The 21624-nt window shown below is 41.1% G+C and overlaps 1 protein-coding gene across 6 annotated transcripts in view; it reads right to left on the reverse strand.

The window, feature by feature from the left end:
- Positions 1-21624, reverse strand: part of PDS5A (PDS5 cohesin associated factor A) — a gene marked incomplete at its 3' end in the record, with an annotated part of 84838 nt that overhangs the window by 9406 nt on the left and 53808 nt on the right. For 2 of the 6 annotated variants that reach the window (XM_081958941.1, XM_081958940.1), the window contains exons 26-31: positions 21050-21164; positions 18535-18667; positions 17834-17953; positions 16549-16611; positions 15154-15299; positions 13904-14012 (exon numbers count right to left, since the gene is read on the reverse strand). In XM_081958941.1, coding sequence (XP_081815067.1) covers positions 13904-14012; positions 15154-15299; positions 16549-16611; positions 17834-17953; positions 18535-18667; positions 21050-21164 — 686 coding nt within the window. Of the gene's footprint in view, positions 1-59; positions 1223-4774; positions 4926-12154; positions 12515-13903; positions 14013-15153; positions 15300-16548; positions 16612-17833; positions 17954-18534; positions 18668-21049; positions 21165-21624 lie in introns of those variants that run through there. The other 4 variants (XM_081958939.1, XM_081958938.1, XM_081958942.1 and 1 more) reach the window with 4 other exon arrangements.

Consider the following 21624-nt stretch of genomic DNA (forward strand, 5'->3'; position numbering starts at 1 on the left):
GCTGCATATCGGAAAAATGGTTGTGTACACTTTGGGGGGGAAAGCAGAAAGATACCAAATGACACCTAGAAGCATTTATTTTATGCAACCAACTTAAATATGATGGTGTGTACTTAAAAGTGTACACTATATGCTGAACAATGCCTGGTGGGGGGGAAAATCAACATTGATGCAAGTTTTCTAAATTAAATGTTAAAAAATGAGAAAGGGAAGGAAAACGTAAAACAGACTCAGTTTCAATCAAGACAAGGCTTGAAATCCTAAACATTTTCAATGTTCCTTACAAAGCTGCCAAAAATCCAACTATTTTAAAAAATTGATTTTTTACATCAATAATAAAAATCTGGTGACAAACATTATAAAATCAAATCCTGGGATGATTTTACTCCATTTAGATTTAGAATATTCCAACAAAACCACAGGAGTAAACCCACTCAGAAGTGATATATGTTTTTTTTTTATAAAACGAACAATATGTACATTTATTGCAACTTATATTAAACTAAAACGGAGGAGGAAATTAAAAAAAGATGAAATGTCTACTTGAAAATCAATCATCAAATGATTAGTCTCCTACTCTTGATAAAAGTCAGAAAGCAACATGTATAAAAATTGCCACTAGGTGACTTCTCAAAGCAGGAACCAAAATCTGTACATCTTATTTTTGCTGGGGAAAAAAAAATTATACATAAGTCTTTAAAATGAAAGCAGATGAGAATTCGGTTTTGCGGTTATGCCTCAGATTAAAAACCATTCGGTAGCCGCCTTCTTTTTCTTGAAAGAAATAAAATAGATGATGAGCAATACCCAATTATAAGGTATGTGAATTTTAAAACAATGCTATAAGGACCTCTCTCTCTCTCTCTGACTTTCTTTTTTAAAAAATGCAGCATGAAAATTAATGGAGTAAAACACTTTTAAACTCCAGATGTGCGGAAACTGGAATTAAGTGTTAAGCAATTTGCTTAATTATTGACTTTTCATAAAAAAGTCTCTGGGGAAATAAGTACAGATGCTTTTAGCCTCTCTCAAAGAGTTTCTGCAGATTCGTTTTATCTGAAAAGGGAAGCAGAGTTTTCCTTCGGTGTTCAGAGCTGAAAGCCGTATGATCGGAAGTTATTTTCAGTTCCTACATAGGACGTTTCTTGGGTTTTGCAGAAGCAGGGAGCATGTCTTCCTTTGGCCCTCCTTTCTTCCTTTTGCGAGAAACTTTTCTTTTTACCTTGTGGAGGAGGAGGAGGAGGGAAAAAAGAGGTTAAAGTCAGGAGAACATTCAGTTCAAAAATCAATTTTTACCATCTTAAAGGACCAACCGTAAATCTTCAACTGTATGGATCACCTGGGTGGAGTAGAGATATTGATTTTAAATATGTGTAAGGAGCCTTATTTACATCATTTGCATTGTTGTCTTTTGAAAGATTCGGAATCAACACAATGCCATTCCTTGGGTCTAACTCAGGGGTGTCCAAACTTGGAAACTTTAAGACTTGTGGACTTCAACTCAAGTTCCCAAGTTTGGACACCCCTGGTCTAACTGAACGTCTTGGGGTTTTTGCATTAAAAATGCATTGAACTGGAGACCTCAAGTGTTATTGTCATTGGGCTGGTAAGGGCTGCAGGTTAGGTCAACATTCCCACAACTATTTCAGATGGGAAACGGGTACAAGTACCTTGCCTTACAAACAGTTCGTTTAGTGACCGTTTGAAGTTACGATGCTAGTTTAAAAAGTGACCTATGACTGTTTTGCACACGGTTACAGCATCTCCGTGGTCACGTGATCAACATTCTGACGCTCAGCAACTGACTCATATTTATAACGGTTGCAGCATCCCAGGGTCATCTCACCTAGTCGTGAAATACAATTTTTTTTTACTACCGGTTAAGTGGGCATGGCTTGGTGGGCGTGGCAGGGGAAGGATACTGTAAAATCCCCATTCCCACCCCACTCTGGGGCCAGTCAGAGGTGTTATTTACCTGTTCTTTGAACTATATAAAATTCTGCTACCTGTTCTCCAGAACCTGTCAGTACCTGGTGAAGTTCGCCCCTGATGTGATCCCCTTTTCCGACCTTCTAATAAACAGTCAATGGGGAATCCAGAATCACTTAACAACCATGTTACTAACTTAACAACTGCTGTGATTCACTTAGCATATGTGAAAAGAAAGGCATTAAAATGGGGCAAAAGTCTCACTTCGCTCAATTGGGGTTAATAGTCATGAACCACCTGTATCTAGATTGTTAAATCCTATTTAACACAATAGAGCAGTGATGGTGAACCTATGGCACACGTGCCACAGGTGGCACGCAGAGCCATTTGTTAGGGCACACGAGGCGCTGCCCTGTCAGCTGGCGCATGCACGCGCTGGCCAGCTGAGTTCACTGTTTTTAAAAGCCATTTTTCGCCCTCCCCAGGCTCCAGAGGCTTTATAGGAGCCTGGGGAGGGCGGAAAGAGCCTCCCCTGCCCCCCCGGAGGCTTCAGGGACTGTCCGGAGGCTTACCTGACGCCTTCGGAGCTCTGAAAACGATCCTCCGAGTAAACCGGAAGTGACTTCCGGTTTGCTCAGAGGGTCATTTTGAGCGCTCTGAAGGCATCAGGTAAGCCTCCGGACGATCCCTGAAGCCTCCGGAGGGGGCCCGGGGGGGGGGCAGGGGAGGCTCTTTTCACCCTCCCCAGGCTCCTATAAAGCTTCTGGAGCCTGGGGAGGGCGAAAAAAGCATGTAAAAATGGGGGGGGTCGCGCCTGTTGTGCGCGCATGCGCACTGGGGGGGTCGCGCATTGCATTATGGCTGCGGCACGCCCGCACACAACCCCCCTGCGCTCCCCCCACTTGTGGCACACGAGCCAAAAAAGGTTCGCCATCGCTGCAATAGAGCATCCAAATACGCCTGCAAAGGTTTACATTGCTAGCTCAGTTTTTTCATATCAGGCCTTTATCATAGAAGACAAAAAAACTGGATCCAACTTTTCTAACAACTTGTTTTCAAAGTTCGCTCTGCAATATTTTACGAAAGCCTAACCATCATGAATCTAGAATAATTCAGAAGCCAGACTGAAGTCTAACAAAGGGGAGGATATGATCACGAATTTCTGGTTTGCCAACTTTCATGATCTCAGTAAGGGTTAGCGTTAAGACATTACAATACTTTGTCTTGAATTCGGAAACATCCAAGTGCTGGACTTTAGGAATGGGAAGGATATAAAAAACATATATCCAAGGTTGAATTATTCTTACGAATCATACAAAAATAAGATTAAATGTAACAGAGAAAAAATAATTTGTAAGATGAAGGGAAACGTTTGTGGACAAGGATGGCTAGCTGCCCATCAATTATTTTGTAGAGAGAAATATGGAAAAAGAAATATGAATTAACTACTACACTATTAAGCAGACAGAATTTAGGCTAACAACAGGGACACTACTGGGAAAACAGGAAAAAAACCATTTTAAAAATTGTTTAAATGAAACAAACAATAAGGCAATGATTCAAATTACTCAGGAGGTGTAAAGGAGATGAAATATTTAAAATTTCAATAGATACAAAGTGTCAATTTTTAAAATTCTATTCAGATTATATAGCAAACTAGGGAATGCATTGAACATGGGTATAAAGGCCTTTTAAAATAAAGTTAACCTATCACATTTAGATGATATACAAAACCAGTTTTTATTTACTCCTCTATCTGCGGTAGAGATTAAATAAATAAATTTAAAATTGGCAACTGGTAAAACTGCAGGATTGGATGAATTGCCTACTGAGCACTATAAAACGCGCATAGATCTTTTGATGCCAAACTTTTATGCCATGGTTGTTAAGGGAATCACCCCCGTTGTTAAGCGAATCTGGCTTCCGCCATTGTCTCTGCTTCTCAGTAGCCCAGGAGTGTCCAAACTTGAGAACTTTAAGACTTGTGGACTTCAACTCCCAGAATTCCCCAGCCAGCCATGCTGGCTGGGGAATTCTGGGAGTTGAAGTCCACAAGTCTTAAAGTTCCCATGTTTGGACACCCCTGCAGTAGCCGATTCAGGAAGATAACAAATGTAACAAACCTGGGAGACTCAGCGACTGTCATAAATATATGCTGGTTGTTGCCAGGTGCTCACATTTTGATCACATGGCCATAGGGATGCTACAACAGTTGTGTGTGTGTGTGAGGACTGGTTGGAAGTCACTTTGTTCAGTGCCACAGTAATTTCAAACAGTCGCTAAATGAACGATTGCATACTTCCTGTATGTAGAATTGTAACTATTTACTCTTTAAAATTATTGGTTCCCCCCACTTTTTTTTCTTCTGTTGTATTTTTTCCACTTTTTAAAAATATACTCTCTATGTATCTTTACCATAAATTATCTTTGTTTCCCTATTTTTGTCACTGTCTTTAAAGCATTAAATAAATTATCTTCCATTATCTGAGTTAACTGAATATATCATTCTTAACATGTTTTCCTGAAAATAATCTTATTTTCTTTTGATCCCCCCAAAATAAGCTCTTGGCCTTATTTTCGGGGAGGACTTATTATTTTTGAGGTGCAGGAGGCGGCGAGCGTGGACACCTCATGACTGCTGCTGTGTTGCAATATTTTCGGGGAGGGCTTATTTTAACGCTCAAAAGCCCGATTGGGCTTATTATCCGGAGAGGTCTTATTTTCAGGGAAACAGGGCAGTAACGAGAGGGACAGAGAAGCCATGGCCCCTATTTTCACCGTCTCCCTCCAGTATTGGAAATTTAATGAACCATCGACGGAGCCCTGAATCTGCTGCCTGATGCACCTTCAGCAAGCCTGCCTCTGTTAGTTCTCTCTCCTCAAGGTCGTCCTGGCTGCTCTCACAAAGCTTAAAAAGATCCATTTCACTCGCGGAATATCCTGGACTGGACTCTACCTCCAAGACTGAATCTCCATCACTGCCCAGCACCTGGCTTCTGAAAAAAGGTCAGAATGGCAAAATCATACGGGGAGAAAAGTTTTGACGGAAATCATAGACCAGGGGTGTCCAAACTTGGGAACTTTAAGACTTGTGGACTTCAACTCCCAGAATTCCCCAGCCAGCCATGCTGGCTGGGGAATTCTGGGAGTTGAAGTCCACAAGTCTTAAAGTTCCCAAGTTTGGACACCCCTGTCATAGACTTAACATCTACGTCTGTTCCTTCCAAAGTGGAACTCGGTTCATTTCTGGTTGGATTTTTTTTCCCTTTTCAAAACTGGAATAGGTTGACATGAGACATTTCCGCGATTTTAAAAACCACAGGTGTGATTTAGAAATAACTGTGTGTAAATATACTTTCAGCTGCTTTTGAGGGAACCAGAGAATATGGCTTACTTGCGTTGAGATACTCCAACAATGATACCCAGCCAACTTCAGATCTAGAGATGTTGATAAGCTCTTTGTCAAGTATACTCCCAATTACATAGGCGATCCAAAAATGTGCTCATATCTTATTACATTTTTCACTTTGAAATAGGATCACATCATAATCTGCTTTTAAGAAGACTTCGAAATTAGCTTGCTATAAAGAATGAACTAAGGTTCCACTCTAATAGCAGAAAGTGAAGAGGAACTAAAGAGCTTCTTGATGCGGGTGAAGGAGGAGACTGCAAAAGTTGGCTTGAAACTCAACATTAAAAACAACTAAGATCATGGCATTCAGCCCTCTCAATTCCTGGCAAATAGATGGGGAAGAAATGGAGGTAGGGACAGATTTTATTTTCCTGGGCTCTAAGATCACCGCAGATGGGGAGTGCAGCAGAGGTGGGCTGCTCCTGGTTTGGCCCAGATCGGGCAAGGCAATAGTAGTGACAGCGGGAGGCTCTGCCCACCCGCCCAGATGGGCGCACCCAAACCAGTAGTAAAAAACTTGGCAACCCACCACTGAACTGCAGTCAAGAAATTAAAAGAGGTTTGCTCCTGGGTAGGAAAGCTATGGCAAGTCTAGACACCACACTAAAAAGTAGAGACATCACCTTGCCAACAAAAGTACATTTAGTCAAGGCTATGGTTTTCCCAGTTGCAAGACTGAATAACGAAGAATGGAGGCTTTTGAACTCTGGTGCTGGAGAAGACTCCTGTGAGTCCCTTGGATCGCAAAGCAATCCAACCGGTCAGTCCTAGAGATGATCAACCCTGACTGCTATTTAGAAGGCCAGATCCTGAAGATGAAACTCAAAAACTTTGGCCACCTAATGAGAAGGACTCATTGGAGAACGATTGAGGGCAAAAGAAGAAGGGGACAACAGAGAATGAGGTGGCTGGATGGAGTCACTGAAGTAGTCGGCATGAGCTTAAATGGACTCCAGAGGGTGGTAGAGGACAGAAAGGCCTGAGTAATGTTGTCCATGGGGTCGCGATGGGTCGGACACGACTTTGCATCTAACAACAAAAGGCTCTACAAATTTTATCTGGCTCTTCTTGCTCTCGTTGACCCAAAAGACCTCTGAATGTATCAAAGCAAAACACATTTTGCTTTGATGCACAGGAGCAAAATCAAATTAATCCCACTCACTTGAGTTCTCTGCATGTCCTGGCAAATAGAGAGAGAGTGGAGGCTTCTTGGAGAACCAGAAGCTGACGTTGCGGTGACACGCGGTGACGACGGTCAATATCGGGGCTCCGAGACCGCCGCCGAAATTTCTGTCACAGGACGGTCCAACTGGACCTAAACCGTCCCGAAGAGACGATGATAGGAAGGGGCATATCCTGCTGATCCCAGAGACACCCGCAAAGTTTCTGGTGATCCAGGAATAGCCCTTTTGCCAGCGGCTAGGAAGCAGCCATTAAGGCTGGTGAAACTGCTGACAGCTTTGGAAGTGAAAGTGCTGGAGAGAGCGTGTCGTTCATGGTGAGATTTTTACCTTCTTTCTGATTTATGGGAACACCCTAAATGAAGAGAACTAATCTAAAATAAAGACTGATGAGAGAGAGCAAGCGGCAAATATAAGATTACAGTCAAAGTGAAAGTTTTTACTTTTTTTTCCTCCTTTTTATTGTCGGAAGCCTGAGTGGACTTTCTATTCAGCATAGTGTTAAATGGAGCAGGCTTTTTTCTTTTCCGTTTTTCACTTTTTGGACTGATTGATATACAACAGTTTAAAGTTCATTCTACTATTTTCTTTTTTCTCAATTGGCTTTTTATTCTTTTTTTCTTTTCTCTTAATAAGGCAGAGAACGCAATACAGAGAGGGAAAGTTTTGGATAAGTAACACTGCCACCTAGAGGCCTTGAAACTTTGTTTCTATTTTTTGTTTGAATGAATGTTTGGAAAAGGTTGCTCTCTAAGGTTACTGGCTCAGCCAGGACTAATAGGAGAAGAGTTATTTACACAGGTGCTCACTCTGAAATTTTCAGTCCTTGAAATTCTGCCTGGAGAGAACAGATAACAACTGCAAGAGTAAGCCTGGAGTGAGCCTGAAAGGCTCTCATTTTATAAAAGTTTTGAATTTATTTTTCTTTTGCTTAGAGAGCAAATTTACTCAAGCGGTAGAGAAATTTACTCAGGAAATTTACTCAAGCCATATAAACTATATATTATAGTTTATAATGAGAAATTTACTCAAGCCATATAAGTGTGGCTTGAGTAAATTTACTGGTGAGAAATTTACTCAAGCCATATAAACTATATACTATAAAGAAACGGCTAAGATAATCAAAAATGGAGATTTGACAGAGTCTATTGAAATAAAGAAAGGGACAAGACAAGGCTGCCCATTATTACCATTACTTTTTGTCTTAACGTTAGAAGTTTTAAACAGAAATGTAAGAGAAGGAAAATAAATAAAAGGAATAAAAATCAAAAAGGAAGAATACAAGCTACAAGCATTCGAAGATGACTTGGTCTTAATTCTAGAGGATCCATTAGAAACAGCACCTAAATTTATATGAAAGAATAGAAGAATATGGAAAAGTAGCAGGATTAAAAATAAATAAAGACAAAACGAAGATCTTTACAAAGAAAAAGAAGAGTTGGCGGAAACCTTGGAGATGCAAGTTACAAAAAGGTTAAATATTTGGGGATATATTTAACAGCAAGATGCAGCGCTCTTAAAGACAACAACTACTATAAACTCGAAACAACAGATTGCGATGGATCTGAAGAAATGGGAAAAGCTACAACTCTCAATGATAGGGAGAATATTTACAATTAAAATGAACATTCTACCTAGAATTTTATATCTGTTCCAGACGATTCCAATTAGACTAGGGAAGGAATATTTTGATGACTTAAATAAAATAGTGTTGAAGAACATATGGCGGGGGAGGGGAGCAAGAATAAAACTAAAATTGTTACAAGATGCAAGAACAAGAGGAGGATTGGGCCTGCCCAATTGGGAACTATATCATCAGGCAGCAAGTTTGATGTGGGTTAAATAATGGATAACACTAAGGAATACCAGATTATTGACCCCTGAAGGACATGATCTATTGTTGGGATGGCATGCCTTTTTATGGTACAAGGGATCTAAAACACAGGGGTATTTTAGAAGACATTACCTACAGGAGGCTTTGCTACTAAATTGGGAGAAGATTAAAAGACAATATTATTTAAAAATTCCAGTGTAGCTATCAACTATCGAAGCCTTTTCATACGCAAAATTTACAAACAGGAACAAAGAGTTAGATATGGTGAAATATTGAATGCAGAAGGTGAACTTAAATCTATGCAAGAACTGGAAATGGAAGGTATAAAGATGAACTGGTTTTCATATGTGCAAATACAATCTAGATATGACAAGGACTGTAAAGAGGAAGGTTTTTATGATAAAATGACTGAGTTAGATAAAAGTTTGATGGGTACTGATGAAAAAGTAATTTAAAAACTCGATGGACAACTTACTAGAGGTTAAGTTAGAAGAAGAACAAGTTAAAGGAACTATGATAGCTTGGGGGGAAAATTTTCGGCATGGGATTGAATTAGAGAACTGGCAGAAATTGTGGTCTCAAAATTACAAAATGACAATGTCAACAGCATATAAAGAAAATTTGTATAAGATGTTTTACAAGTGGCATCTACCCTAGACGAGAATAGCAAGAATGTTCAAGAATAAATCAGAAAAGTGTTGTAAATGTCATCAGACATCGGGTTCATATTACCATATGTGGTGGACTTGCGCAGAAGCTAAAAGATATTGGACTAAGATCCACACATGGTTGGAGAAAATGACACAAAAACATATAGACTTTAAACCAGAGACTTTTTTATTGGGAATTATATCAGAAATATATAATAGAGACTTGAAATATTTGATTGTAAACTTTTTAACAGCAGCTAGAATTGTATTTGCAAAAAATTGGAAAAGTGAGAAAATACCAAAGCAGGAGGAAAGTATTCAAAAAATTATGGAATGTGCGGAAATGAGTAAATTGACATTTGAAATTAGAGAACAAGAAGATGAACAATTTTACAAGGTTTGGGATTTGTTTTATCAATGGTTAGGTAAAAAATCATGGTAATGGAAAAAGTGGGAGAACTTTTAATATTTTAAGAGTAATAGAATGATATATGCAATACTATAAGGGTTTAGCACTGTTAAACAGATTAGAACGATGTAATGGAATGATGTTGTATGTATGATTTCCATATATAGAATATTTTGTTTAAAACGTAGGAATAATAATTGGAGTTGAACCATTGATGCAAAATGATGTTGTATGTATGGATTCAACATTTAGAATATTTTAAATTAAGGAATAATAATTACAATTGAAAAATTGACATATAACAATAATGTACTTATGTTTATCTAATGAACAATTTGTGATCCGATATATAATTGTAAGTGGTAACCATGGGAGGACGCACAAAATCTTGTAACGAAATGACACACTATATGAAATGGAAGAAGGTTGTATATGTTTTATGTTTTTGTTTGTTTTGTTTGTTTAAAAATAAAAATATATTTTTTAAAAAGAGTGGAGGCTTCTTTAAAACCAGAACAAAGCAAAATGCTTCCTCTTAGGCAAAGTGTAAATAAGAATAGGCAGCAGTTTTTATTTCCCTGTTCTGTCATCCCTGAAGACTCAAGTCCTTTGTGAAATCAGAAATCTTAAAAATTCAAGAGACCTAACCGTCATAGTAGAATAGGAGATAGTTTGATCACACTCCGACTCCTGGAAAAACCAGGTCCAAAGAAGTCACCCCTGCTGGCAGTCATTTCCTTGAATAATTTCACACGCATATGTGCATAACATATCCAAGTGTGCAAGGAGAAGAATTGTGAGAGAAGAGATAGGAGGACAGCCACAGGTGAGTCAGGATGTGGAAGAGAGTGGGGATACTAGTGAAACAATAAAGGCTGTTTTGTGCATTTAATTCAACAAGGAATTGGTAGCCAGGCAGATGATACTGCTAATGGTAAAAGAGATTTGAGATTCTTTGGGTGGTTTGTGACTTCTGTTACGCATAGAAGACAACACCTTCCATGAACAAAAGACTACCAAATCCTTAGTATTTTCAACGGCAGTGCTGATGGGGAAGAAAACAGTCAAGAAACACAAGGACAAATAGCTGCTACTGCTTCTCAGAAGAAATTCTGCTTTCATGCACTGGATGTCCTAAGATCATGGCCCTGGTGTGAATCCTGCTCCCCAAATTACTGTATTTTTCAGAGTATAAAAAGCTTTTGAGGAGGAAAACAGGGGGGGGGGGGGGAGAAATCTGCCTCTGCCTTCCAGCAATTTGCCTCCTTGCAGCCAACAGCAAACAGCCAGTTTCAGTTAAGCCTGATTAGCACAAGAAAAAAAAAATCTGCCTCTGCCTCCCAGCATTTGCTTCCTTGCAGCCAACAGCAGGTTTTAGTTTCAGTTTCAATACAGCCTGATTAGCACAAACAGCTGATTGTCAGTTGGATCTGCCAGCAGAGATTGCCATAGCCTATTGCCGCCTCTGTGCACTCCATTTTCCACCCAGTTCCGGGCAGCAGGAATCACAATGGATGGAAAATGGGGCACACATTTGGGATAAAAAATAGGATACGGAGGCCGAAAATGGGGTGCTCAGGGTGGCAATAGGTAATCCCTGCAGCCTGAAACAGCTGATGGCCGGGAGGCCAACCATCAGCTGCTTGTGCTAATCAGGCTGTGCTAAAGCTGAAACAGGCTGTTTGCTGCAAGGAGGCAAACTGCTAGGAGGAAGAGGCCAAAGAGTGGGGGCCGGCGGATGGGCGGGGCTGCATTTAGTGTATAAGATGCACCCAAATTTTCACTCTCTTTTAGGAGGGGGGAAATGTGTGTCTTATACTCTGAAAAATACGATAAGCAGATACACATAGATTTGTGGATGGGTTGCCACGCAATTTGCGGTTTCAGAGGCACAACATGGGTTATCAACACAACTGGATCTGCTACTGGAATATTACAAATCCCCCTGCTGAGGTTAAATCAGATGCAGCCTTGACATAGTTTTGAAAAAAAAACTATGAAGGTTGCTATTATTCAAAGGATTTTAAGTATGTGATTCCTTTCACTTTTGAATCATCACAAAACCTTGGAGGATTCTAAGTGGCTGAAGAAGGGAAGATATGTACTCAACGGACGAAGAAAAATTGCAGAATTGTCTCTAGGGGAAATTCAGCAAGGAGAGACGGGTAGGGAGGCAAAGAGCACATAGGGAGACAGGTTAAGATTTGTCCCAGAGAATAAACAAACAACCTCATCACCAATCTCCTGATAATGAAAACAATTAACCAGCAAAACAATTTGCCTTCAAGACTTGTGGCTGCTCCAACATTGGAGGTTTTTATGAAGAGACTGGGCAGCCATTTGTCTGAAATGGTATAGGGCAGGGGTCGGCAAGTTTAAAGAGCTACAAAAGTCCTAATTGGAAACCCCCTTTCAATTCTGGAGTTGACTGGAAGTCTGGTTCCCCGTTCCCCCCCCCCCTCCATAGAGTTTCCTCCTAGCGCAGCATCCTTTTTCCTCTATCTGTCCTAACTGAAAGCCCTATCAATTATGGAGCCGACCAGCCACAGGGAGCTGCAGTACAGGGATGAAAGAGCCACATGTGGCTCCAGAGCTGCAGGTGACCGACCCCTGGTATAGGGTCTCCTGCTTGAGCAGAGAGTTGGACTAGAAGTCCTCTAAAGTTCCTTTCAACTCTTAAGGAGTCTTTGGACGTGATTGGCTAACCCCCTCCCCCTCCCCGACCAAGCCAGCCTGTGTTTACCTTTGCAGGTCAATCTGCCTCTGTGCTGGTGCTGTTTTCTTTGTGGCCTCTTGCTGCTTTGGTGCCTTGGCATTGCTTGCCTCCAGTCCGCCCGGACCTTCTTGTGCCGGGGCTGCCCTTTTCCGTCCTCGTCCGGAGGATTTACTCATTTCGGCACTTTTTGTGGTGGCGCCCTGAGATTCGGACTTGGGGGGACGTCCTCGCCGGGGTTTGGGAGGAGCTGGCTGACCCGTTTCGTCGGTTTTCTTCTCTTCTGCTTTTTGATGGAAATTCTCCGTTCCAGCTGCTGTCGTGATTCTTTTTTTGCCCCGATCGGCACTGACATTTTCTTGGGGTGCCTGGTCAGAATTAATCTCCTGGGAAAAAAAAAAAACTTGGGTTTTTTGTCAAGCGAGTAGCAGGTGGAGACTGTATCTGTTTGAATCAGCTTGTCTTGCTTGCTGAAATACATTTCCAGGACTATTGGCAAGACCAGCAGCCACCTTGAAAGGGTAATTAATCCACGGGGATTTACTGCTGCCAAAGGGATTTCTCGTCTCTACACCAGGCCCTTTCTCACACTCTGTTCACAGGATACGTAAGTCATCATTTGGCCATATAACAATGAAAAGGCAGTAGCTTTATCATGACTGAGGCAAACTCCTGGTCCAGTTTGATTGGAAAATGGGAGAGCCACTTTGCTCTAGTGATTAAGGCACCGGGCTAAAAACTGGGAGGCAGAGAGTTCTAGTTAGAGGAGTGAGGCAAGATAGCCAGCTGGGTGACTTTGAGCCAATCACCAGGAGATGGTGAGTTCTAGTCCCTCCTTAGGCATGAAAGCCAACTGGATGACTTTGGGCCAATCACCAGGCGATGGTGAGTTCTAGTGTACTTTAAGCATGAAAGCCAGCTGGGTGACTTTGGGCCAATCATTCTCTCTCAGCCCAATCCACCTCACAGGGTTATCATAGAGAAAACAGGAAGGAGGAGGAATATTAGGTATGTTTGCCATCTTGAGTTATTTTTTAAAATAATAAAAGCAGGATATAAATAAATAAAAAGCCCAAGTTATTTTTAATTAGCCTCTGATTCACGTTTTATGCTTAAAAGGAATTACAAGTAGTCCTTGACTTACGAGTTCATTTAGTGACTGTTCAAAGTTACAGCGGCACTGAAAAATTTGACTTACAGCCCTTTTTCACACTTGCGACCTTTGCAGCATCCCCGTGGTCCCGTGATCAAAATTCAGATGTTGGACAGTGGGTTCATTTTTATGACCGTTGCTGTGTTCCCAAGATCACGTGATCCCCTTTTGCAACCTTCTGTCAAGCAAAGTCAATGGGGTGGCCAGATTCACTTAACAACTGCATTGCTAACTTATCAACTGCAGTGATTCGTTTAACAACTGCAAGAAAGGGCGTAGAATGAGCAAAACTCACTGAACAAATGTCTCTCCTAACAGAAATGTTGGCCTCAACTGCGGGGATGACCTGTAATTCACCAAACTGGAAACATTATAGATCAGGGGTGTCCAAACTTGGGAACTTTTAAGACTTGTGGACTTCACCTCCCAGAATTCCCCAGCCAGCCATGCTGGCTGGGGAATTCTGGGAGTTGAAGTCCACAAGTCTTAAAGTTCCCAAGTTTGGACACCCCTGTTATAGACACTCAACATATACTGCTTAATTATTGCAACAGTAATTTTAATGGCTTCTTTATTACGTTGACCTAAATAACAATTTTTTTTAAAGAAAACCTGATCATACCTTGTTCTTCACAGGTTCCATTTTGGTTGGAGTGACTGAAATAATTCTCATGGGATTTTCATCGTTTTCACTGACCCCCGTCTCTGATAGATCTGAGCTCGGCTCTCTGCTGGAAATTTTTTTAAAAGATTAACATAAGCATGGGTTCCCCCACCCCCTGCCCCTTGGAGCTATGAAATCAAATGATCAATAAGGAAACGATGGCCGGCTGAATTGGAAGTTCAATGTCAAATTCAGTGCATTTAGAAAATACTCAAAAAGCACAAAATGCTCTGTGCTTTTAGTCCTACTCATCTTTGAGGGTGGGTGAAAAGTGAAGATTTCCTCTTAGGCAACCGTCACGCTTTACGTAGAGAATGTTATTTATACAGTATTAAGAGTTGTACGAATGCCTCGGTCAACCTTTGCTTAAAGCAGCGGTGTCTTTCCTGGGGCTGCAACTCTAGCATGAGTCCAGGAAAAGATGCATCTGGATAAGGAGGTGCTCACAGGCCTCCAAATACGATTTTGCCTCCAACTTGGTACAACTGAACGGCCCTATCAAATACTGCTACTCTATGAAACATGACTTCAAGCACAGGTCTCCAAGGTCAGCAGTTTTGAGGCTTATGGACTTCAACTCTCAGAACTCCTGGCTGGCCTAAGTAATTCTGAGAGTTGAAGTCTTCAAGTTGCCAAGTTCAGAGGCCACCAATTTAAAGGAAGTTTCCCTGAAGGAATGAATGTCAGTTAAAACACTTCTGAAAGGCAGGTATATAATACAAAATCACTAATCAGCAAGTCTCATTGTTCCCCAAAACATTACAAGGTTTGGAGAATGGAGAATGAAGGTTTCACTGATTAAAGAAATATTATTTATGCAGGAGATACACAAGTGTTGCTATTTACGGGCTCTGTTGTATAGTAAATTCAATCCCAAAATGCAGTGTTTAGACCAGTGTTTCTGAAACTTGGCGACTTTAAGTCCTGTGGACTTCAACTCCCAGAATCCCCCAGCCAGCACAGCTGGCTGGGGAATTCTGGGAGTTGAAGTCCACAGGACTTAAAGTCGCCAAGTTTGAGAAACACTGGTTTAGACGGTAAATAGGAAAGTTAAATTATTAACTAAATTTCTGCAATCAGATTGAAAAAGGGCATCAACAGAAAAGACATCCCTCTTCCATATTAGAGTGACTTCAGTACAGTTTCATGCTGAGAAGGAAAGCTATGTTAACACAAGGGGCTCTTTTAATACTGGAAATGCCACGAACCTTGTTCTGTTTTCTATTGGAGAATTCAACTCGGAATTTACACTATTATTATTCCCAGTTTCTGATCCTGTGTTTCGAATATATGGCCTTCTTCCCGTTGCAGATAGAGGTTTATTTACTGCCCCTAAGACGCCGGTTGGTTTCGGCTGTAAAATAGAAAAGTGGTTTACCAAAAAAAAAAAAAAAAAAAGTAATTGTTCTGCCTCAAGGACACATTTGAACTTGTTTGTTTGCCCTGCCTGCTGCAGTTCTTCAGTCTCTTTTGCACTTTCTACATAAACACAATTGTTTTGCTGAGTGAGGCTGTGAGCGTAATTCAGGATTACTCTTCCGTGCTGGAAGCTACTGAGTATTGCAGATATAAAAGACACCACAGGGAAGGCAGGGAGGTTTTTGGTGTGTGTGTGTGTGTGTGTGTGTGTGTGTGTGTGTGTGTGAGAGAGAGAGAGAGAGAGAGAGAGAGAGAGAGAGAGAGAGAGAGAGAATGAGAGAATATGAATCATTTTATTTTATTTTTTCTACCACTAAAATTTGCAAGTCTTTTCTTGTCTGTTGATGGCAACCATCCAAAGCACCCAAGGTAAAAGTGCAAACAGGCTTTTAAACAGAGGTAGAGGGGTATATAATCCTCGATTTATAACTGTAATTGAGTCTGCCACCTTCTGAAGTTTAAGTTCCCGTAGTACATGCGCTATGTACAATTGAAAATTATTATCCTGCAAGCACAAAATTCAGCCCTGCTGGCTGCACCCTTCCAAATTTAAGAGCTCAATTAAGTGGAATTCTAAGTGCTTTGAAGAATACAATCCTAAAATTCAATCCTGACAATGCTCATGATTTCCTCTCTGTTAACAATCCAGATTGCAATCTATTTTTAACTTTCCACCAAACAGAAAGACAGGTGATATATTATTGTTACAAATCAAGAATGACTTTTAAATTCTAGAGCTACACTACCTACAGTCTGACCTAAGCATAGTTATCTGTTACAATGTCCTATCTGTCAACGACTACTTCAGCTTCAACCTCAATAATACATGGGCAAACAATAGATACAAACCCAAGGTCAACCACTCCAAAATCGATTGCAGAAAATACGACTTCAGCAACAGAGTGGTCAACGCCTGGAATGCTCTACCTGACTCCGTTGTTACATCCCCAAACCCCCAAAACTTTAACCTTAAGACTGTCTACCGTCAACCTCACCCCATTCCTAAGAGGTCCATAAAAGGGGGGTACATAAGTGCACCAGCGTGCCTACCGTCCCTCTCCTACTGTCCCCATTTATTCGTACCCATGTCCAGGTTTATACTTCTACCTGTTATGTCGTACATGTTTGACAAAGTAAATAAATAAATAAAATAAAATAAAGAATTAGATCCATAAAAACAATACCTTTCCCGTTAAGAGAAGAACTCGCAACTCTTCGGAGATATAATTCCTATCGTTACAAAAATCCTTCAAAGAAAAGGAGAGGGGGGAAGCATTTCATTGTAAGTTGAAAAATCAAGTCTTTAATATTTTCAGGTTCTGGTTATTCAATTTGACAATAATCCCACCCTGTTGCTTCTAGATGCTCCTTAAGTAAATAAAAGCTCATGGAAAGCAGGAGTGACTGACTTGTGGACTTCAACTCCCAGAATTCCCCAGCCAGCATGGGGGAATCACAATCACAATCCCACAAATGGTGAAATAAGTGCCCTAAATCCAATGATTGGACTTGCTGTCTGTTTCTGCGGCATATCTGCAAGCTATTTATCATATTGTGCTGCAAATCACTTTTTAAAAAGGGAACAGTTCAGGAGACTGTTTGTTTTTAGAATATTTTCAATTGGATAAATTAAAAACTGGAGCCTGCAGTCCAGAACAGTCTACGTTGATAAAGACATCAAGGACCATGGGCATTTTATGTGTGCTTAAGCTAAAATAGACTTTATTGTCTAGGTAAAGGTAAAGGTTCACCTCGCACATATGTGCTAGCTGTTCCCGACTCTAGGGGGCAGTGCTCATCTCTGTTTTAAAGCCGAAGAGTCAGCGCTGTCCGAAGACGTCTCCGTGGTCATGTGGCCGGCATGACTCAACGCCGAAGGCGCACGGAGCGATGTTACCTTCCCACCAAAGGGGGCTCCTATTTTTCTACTCGCATTTTTACGTGCTTTCGAACTGCTAGGTTGGCAGAAGCTGGGACAAGTCACGGGAGCTCACTCCATTACACAGCACTAGGGATTTGAACTGCTGAACTGCCAACCTTTCTGATCGACAAGCTCAGCGTCTTAGCAACTGAGCCACCACATCATTTTTATTGACTACCTTCTTTCTTTTATGACCTGGCCTTTATATAATTGGCTTATATAATACATTAACTATAAAGACAGCTCTACATCCATCTATTATATACACACAGGATTTCTTTTTCTTTTTGCTTAGTGTTAGAAACTAAGCACCGTATATCTGAACAAACACTAAATGTAAAGCATTTTCAGCATTGTGCTTCCAGTGGAGCAAACAACATTTTGGAATACAGTTTTTTTTTAAAATTCAGGTCACCATCTTAAAAAACAAAAAAAGATAATTCAGAAAACATGGCACAAACCTATACAGTGTTTTCTTGTCATATTTGAGGAAACACTGAAGAAAAAGAATAAACTCAAATATTGGACTTGATGGCTTGCCAACTTACCTTTTCAGGTTGCGTAAAAAATTTAGTTGGTAGTACCGGATCCTTTGGACATTCTGCATTACATAAAGCACTTTTGCTATTGATTACGCAGAGGGCTACGTCGCATACAGTGTAGAGTTTCTGAAGCACAAAGGAAACCAACACAAGAGAAATTTGGATGTTATTTTGCACTTTTAATTGAAATATCTGCTAATCCCCTTCAATAAATCATCTAGCGTAAGAGTGTTATGCTTTTTGTTTTCACTGGATTATACCTGGGAACAAACTAAAGACAGCTTTTTGTTCCAAGATAGCAAACGTATTTTAAATGAGGTCTGATCCAGAGAATTCTGGCTCACAAAATTCACAATTTACAGTACACATGATGTAGCTACAAGTTCCCACCAAAATTAGGTGCTATTTTTGCTAACATAATTTGCTATTCTGTGAATGTACCACTCACTGTATTTTTGGCAAATATGCTTTGAAATCTCAGCTGTAATATTTCCCCCCCTTACAGAATGCTGTTTTCACTTAGCTTGGCTAACAGTTAAACCAACTTTTTTCTCTCTCTTTCCCTCTGTTATTTGAGATTGCTAACACAAAATGCTTACACCTCATTTTTTCCTCTGGAGAGAAATGAGGGACCACCCGAAGCATTTTGCCCACTCGTTCAAAAACTGCCTTTCAACCCTCTTTCTCTCTTTCTTCCCATTTCTTACTTCGCTGGCCTTTGGCTCGTCTGGGGATTGGGCATCCTGGGTGAGTTTGATGCTTTCTGTCATCTTTTTCATGAAGGCGTGACTGTTGTTTTCATTCTTGGTCATTAAAACTTCCAGCATGAACCAAAGGCACCTAAACAGCCAACGGCCGGGAAGATACGGAAACACTTTTCTCAAGATAAAAGGCACACTTTAACCTGATAGGGCCCTGATGGCAAACCTATGGCACACGTGCCACAGGTGCCACGCAGAGCCATCCATCTCTGTGGGCACGTCAGCTGTTGCCTTAACTCCACCGCGCATGTGTGCTCCTCCCGCCATTCAGCTGGTCTTTGGGTCTCTGCCGCATGGGGGGCACGGCACACACGGGGCGATGTACACATGCCTGCATGGGGGGCAAAGTGCATGCACAGGGGGGCTTGCATTGCATTTTGGGGTCTCATGCCCCGTTTTGGCTTCCAGGTTGGTGGAGCCCAAAACGTGGCGCAAGGACACCACATGAGCCCCCCTTGTGCCCCATTTGGGGTGTGGAAAGCCTCCTGCACCAACACCGAAGAAAATAATTGATGAGGGGGATGGGGCGCATACACAGGGTGCTGGGGGAGCATGGGGCGTTGCATGGATATGCGTTGGAAGGCTCACACGCATGTGCAAGGCCCACATGGAGGGTTTGCATGCACATGTGTGGTGGGCACACCGCGGGGATCACACACGCATTGCATTACGGGTGCGGGCAGGTGGGTGCACTGTCGCACGCATGTGTGCATGCTTTTGGCACAAACGTTTAGCCATCACTGTGGTAGGAACTCCAGCAGACCTGACCCTGGACACTAATATATATTAGAATTCTGTGCTCCCCCCCTGTGCAAGAGGGTAAACTATTTTTTTGGATGTAGGAGTTACAAAGTAAGGTTAATGAAGTTCAGAGGAGTGCGCCTATCGCAAAAATATAATCTGCACATGTAGTCCTCGACTTAAAAGCCAAAATTGAGCCCAAAATTAATGTCGCCAAGTGAGACATTTGTTAGGTGAGTTTTGCCCCTTTGTATAATTTTTCCGGGCAGTTATGAAGTGAATCCCTGCAGTTGCTAAGTAAGTTAGACGGCCGTTAAGTGAATCTGGCTTCCCCCGTTGACTTTGCCAGTTAGAAGGTCGCAAAAGGTGATCGCGTGACCTTGGGACGTAGCAATGGGTCATAAATATGAACTGGTTGTCAAGCATCTGAATTTTGACTATGGGCATGCTGCAATGGCCGCATGTGTGAAAAATAGTCATAAGTCACTTTTTTCAGTGCCCTTGTAACAGTCAACTGTTGTAAGTCAAGGACAACCTGTAAAACCACTCGGAACAGAACCTTTTCAAGGCAATAGGGCTCAGTAACATAAAACCAGAAGATTTTGAAATTCTGCAGATCTGAGATTTGGGAAATATCCTTCTAATCTAAGAAAGCCCAGAAGCTATACTGCAGCAACACAGCATTACATTCATTTGTGTATAATTTCTGAAGTACAAAAATCGTAGAGAATGGCCTCAAGACACTGAGTGTATTCTGCTGATGAAGCTAAGAACAACTGGGAAATTAATGATGAAAAAACTCATTTGAATCTTTATTCCGATGGAATTCTGAACTTGGTTTTCTTGCAGACATTTCATTACCAATTGATTTGTCACATTTTGACACTTGTCACATTTTATTATAAAAGTAAGCTTTAAAGGAAACCAACTTCACTTCCAAATCTTGTTTTAGTTAATTAAATTGGGGGATATTAGCTTCTATCGAACGAAATAACTTGCCCTAATTCCTTCCTAATTTTTTACACTGGCAAATTGAATCTTTAATTACTATGCTTAAAGGTAAACGTATGTGCCATATGTGCCAGTCGTTCCTGACTCTAGGGAGCGCAGCTCATCTCCATTTCAAAGCCGAAGAGCCAGTGCTATCTGAAGACGTCTCCGTGGTCATGTGGCTGGCATGATTAAACGCCAAAGGCGCACGGAACGCTGTTCCCTTCCCACCAAAGGTGGTTCCTATTTTTCCTACTTGCATTTTTTACGTGCTTTCGAACTGGTAGATTGGCAGAAGCTGGGACAAGTAACAGGAGCTCACCCTGTTTCGTGGCACTAGGGATTCAAACTGCCGAACGGCTGACCTTTCTGATCGACAAGCTCAGTGTCTTAGCCACTGAGCCACCACATCCCTTAATTACTATGCTTAGGAAATCAAAAAACGAAAGAACTATGATACTGTTTGTTCTTTCAGGCTTGTTCCCTTTATGTATCACCAGTTCCCATATGAAATTCAAATGACAAATATTCAAATGGCAAAGATGTACCAAGAAATAAAAATTAAAAAAGCAAAAGAAGCCGAATACTTTGGACCAGTGCACCAGAGGTGACAATTATTCTTTTCTTCTCTTAACAAATCAGGACATCAAATTTGTATTTTAAAAAGTTGAGAAATTTAGCAATTGAAATCCAACACTTTGAAGACGTTTAAATACAGAGTGACACCTACTCCTTAATATCGCGAAGCTGGTCGATATCTTGCTGTTTCGTAAAATCTGGATCATGAGCCAGCAAATGAATCATATATGGCACCACATACTCGGGCAGCAGAGATACGAGTTTCTCTGGAAGAGGAAAAGAGAAGTCAGACAGACATAATCTAAAGGTGATACGTGAGCAACTGGCATACCAACTTTCAATTACAACCGTGTTTCTCCGAAAACAAGACAGGGTCTTATTTCCTTTTGATCCCACGAAAGAAGCGCTTGGCCTTATTTTCGGGTGAGGTCTTATTATTTTTGAGATGCAGGAGGCGGCTGGCGTGGCCACCTCATGGCTGCTGCTGTGTTGCAATATTTTCGGGGAGGGCTTATTTTAGCGCATGCGCTCAAAAGCCCGATTGGCCTTATTATCCAGGGAGATCTTATTTTGGGGGAAACAGAGTAAGTATCCAAGAATTTACTTAATTAGGCCAGTGGTGGTGGTGAAGGTTTAAAAGCACAATGACTATATATGTATACTTTTTTGTTCTATTTTTTTTTAAAAAGAAGATATATGTTAAAATTAAATATATATATTGAAAAG

Source organism: Natrix helvetica (assembly GCF_964273705.1).
Source record: "Natrix helvetica genome assembly, chromosome: 7".
NCBI lineage: Eukaryota > Metazoa > Chordata > Lepidosauria > Squamata > Natricidae > Natrix > Natrix helvetica.